Raw genomic sequence first — 3,108 nt, 5'->3', positions numbered from 1 at the left:
TAAAACTATTACAATCGTTATCATACAAGAGTATATTGGCAGGCTGCAAGCTATAATTACCTATATCAAAACAATAAGATTCCAGTTGATTTTACGTCCCTTTCTTTACATGGTTAGCCTGTGTCTTGCCTTAATTTTACTCATTTATTGTTTAAATTATGAAATAAATGTACAAAATGAAGAAAGTGCAAACAACTAAAAGAATGTAAAAAAAAAAATCATTATGTGTTTTTAATTCAATGGAAGGTAAACAATTAAAACATTGCAAATTTTAACAATCCATAAATGTATTCATATACATATAATGTTAAAAACGTTGCTTCACAAGAAATTATAGTTTTATAGCTTGATGTTTGAAATCTGAAACCCAAATAGTTTCACAAGCCATGGTATATATATATATATATATATATATATATAGATAGATAGATAGATATACATACATACATATCGACATATACACATACATATCTATATATACATACATACATACATACATATATGGGTGGTACGGAGGCTGAGTAGATAGATAGATAGATAGATAGATAGATAGATAGATAGATAGATAGATAGATAGATAGATAGATAGATAGATAGATAGATAGATAGATAGATAGATAGATAGATAGATAGATAGATAGATAGATAGATAGATAGATAGATAGATAGATAGATAGATAGATAGATAGATAGATAGATAGATAGATAGATAGATAGATAGATAGATAGATAGACTTCCCTACGGGGATGAATAAAGTTAACATTTCCAGAAGTATCCTTGTGTTAAAAAATAAAATATGGAGATAGAATACTAAAATACCCAATATAACGTGTGGAAGCACGATTGCGGCAGTTTTCAGGTCATGAGATCAAATCCAGCTACCAGCCTTACTGCGCTGAGTTTGCATGTTCTCCCTGTCCTTGAGAGGGTGTCTCCTGCCCACTGCTCAGACATGGCTGGGATGGGTTTTAGCACAGCTTCGACCCTACTGAGGATAAGCAGTGCAGATAATGGATAGATCGATATATATGTATAAATATCTATCTATCGATATAGACATAGATACACACATGCAGCAACGCAAATCTTGATAAGTCAATGTTGACTCCGTCAATAAAGTAAAAAAAAAAAAATGGGGGGGAGTGGTTGGAGACACCACGTGTGCTGACACGAGTCCAGCGTGCGTCACATTTGTGAAAGGCAGTCGGCATATAAAGAGCCGCACAAACACACATAAGTACACAAAAACTTTTTTTTTAACGCCAACAACGCCAACACAAGGTAAGTGTCGATTCTATTTAGTAAAAAAAAATACATCATGTTAATTATGTTGACGTTTACGAATTTAAATTGCTCAAATTTTGTGAAGTGAACACGTTTTTGTCCCTCTCAGACGATGAAACTTTACCTAGCGGTTGCTGTGCTCCTGCTGGCTCTCGTAGCCTTTGCAGGTAAGTAATGTATTTTTACACTTTCCCTTCAAAGTTTTTTTTTTTTTTTTTTTTAAATCATAATTTTCATAATTTCCACAGACGCCCAGGACGAAACCATCCAGCAAAAACTGGACAGGTACGGCCAACAGGTGGCCGAGGTTTTCCGAAATATGGCGGACAGCACCAAGGAGTCCTTCGATGAGCTTCGCAAGAGCGAATTTGCTAACAAAGTCAAGTAAGTTCAGAAATAAAAATCCCCAAAAACTGTTACAAATGTAAAAATGTGTTTTTTACCCCCCAAACAGGGACTGGTTTAAAGATAAGTTTGGCTCCCAGTAAGAACTTCAAGTTTTCTTCACCAGATCTTCGTCCGAGTCTGCTTCATGTTACATTTCTAAAACTTTGACAAATGTTGAAAAAATAAAGTCATTGTGTAAACGGTGTGAATAAAAAATATGTGTTAAAAATGAAAGTAGACTTTAATTGCTTAATCACGCTGTTACTGTAGTATTTAGGATAAAAATCCCTAAACATAAAAAGATGGACCAAAATGTTAGGGGTGACTTGACTTCACAGCAAATCCCACAATGCAAGGCAGGGATAGATGAGCAAACTATGGCACGTGGGCTACACACAGTATGTCCGGATTATTAATCCGGCTCACTAAAGTAAAAGTTTTTTGAAAAGTACTACTAATAAAAATAAAAAATGTTTCGATGCAACTCTTGTCCCCCAGTGTTCTTTGTGGGTCCCAGCCTCAATAAAATAGTTATAAAGTTAAATATATAAAGTGTAAATGTATACGTAACGTTTAAAAAAGGTATAACTATGCTTTAAATAAATTTAATGAAATAGTCCATTGATTAAGAAATACGAAATGAAATATAACATGCACGTGAATGTATATTTTTTCATAAACACATATTACATAAATTGGATATTTTGTTTTCCTCCTGGCCCAATTCCTTTGCCAAATGTGTTCCTTTTTTCAAAAATAATAATCATAATCCTCCACAGAAAAAGAGAAGAAAAACAAAACATTAAGAAACTATGAATTTATTTATTTTTTTTGCAGATTTTAAATATAATTTTTAATATTTATTTATTTTAGTTTTCAATTTATCGTTTGTTTTCTTCTGAAATTTATTCCGGTAGTTTTAATTTTTTTTTAAAAAAGGAACGCGATAATTAATTTATTCAAAATAAGCACATGTATCTGTTGGAGAAAAACGTTACTTGAATATATTATTGTTTAGCTTTTTTTTCCAAAATCATATTTACACATATAAATGATATACTTTTAAACTGGGCTTTTCCCAGCTTGAAGAATAGGAAAAAATGCAATTCTAATGGATATTACTGTAATGCCTCACTGCAAGTGGACAATTTAGAGGAATAGATAGATAGATAGATACTTTATTCATCCCCGTAGGGAAATTCACACTTCCAGCAGTCTACCCCGTTGTTTATTAACAGATGAACATGATGCCCGAGGGGTGCTTGTAGCGAAGTGGATGACGTCACGCCAGTCCAAAAATTCGACATCCCTGCGGCAGATGGAAAACCTTTCTTTGTGAAAATCCAGGGATACACCACTTCGTGTTAGCAAGTCCGCCTCCTCTCCGATTCCCCCGGCTTTCGTGTGTCTGTTTAGCGACGTTGAAGCCGGATTGC

The 3,108-nt window shown here is 33.7% G+C and overlaps 1 protein-coding gene across 1 annotated transcript; it reads left to right on the top strand.

The window, feature by feature from the left end:
• The first annotated feature begins 1,175 nt into the window (after positions 1–1,175).
• Positions 1,176–1,906, top strand: apoc1 (apolipoprotein C1). Its single transcript, XM_088327988.1, has 4 exons — positions 1,176–1,282; positions 1,395–1,452; positions 1,534–1,669; positions 1,740–1,906. The coding sequence occupies exons 2-4, from the start codon at positions 1,398–1,400 to the stop codon at positions 1,771–1,773; spliced, it is 225 nt and encodes a 74-aa protein (XP_088184114.1). The 5' UTR covers positions 1,176–1,282; positions 1,395–1,397; the 3' UTR covers positions 1,774–1,906.
• Positions 1,907–3,108: the final 1,202 nt, after the last annotated feature.

The sequence above is a fragment of the Urocampus carinirostris genome, chromosome 2, assembly GCF_059441175.1.
Source record: "Urocampus carinirostris isolate Australia breed hairy pipefish chromosome 2, RoL_Ucar_1.0, whole genome shotgun sequence".
Taxonomy (NCBI): Eukaryota; Metazoa; Chordata; class Actinopteri; order Syngnathiformes; family Syngnathidae; genus Urocampus; species Urocampus carinirostris.
This window is presented reverse-complemented; position numbering and strand designations above follow the sequence as displayed.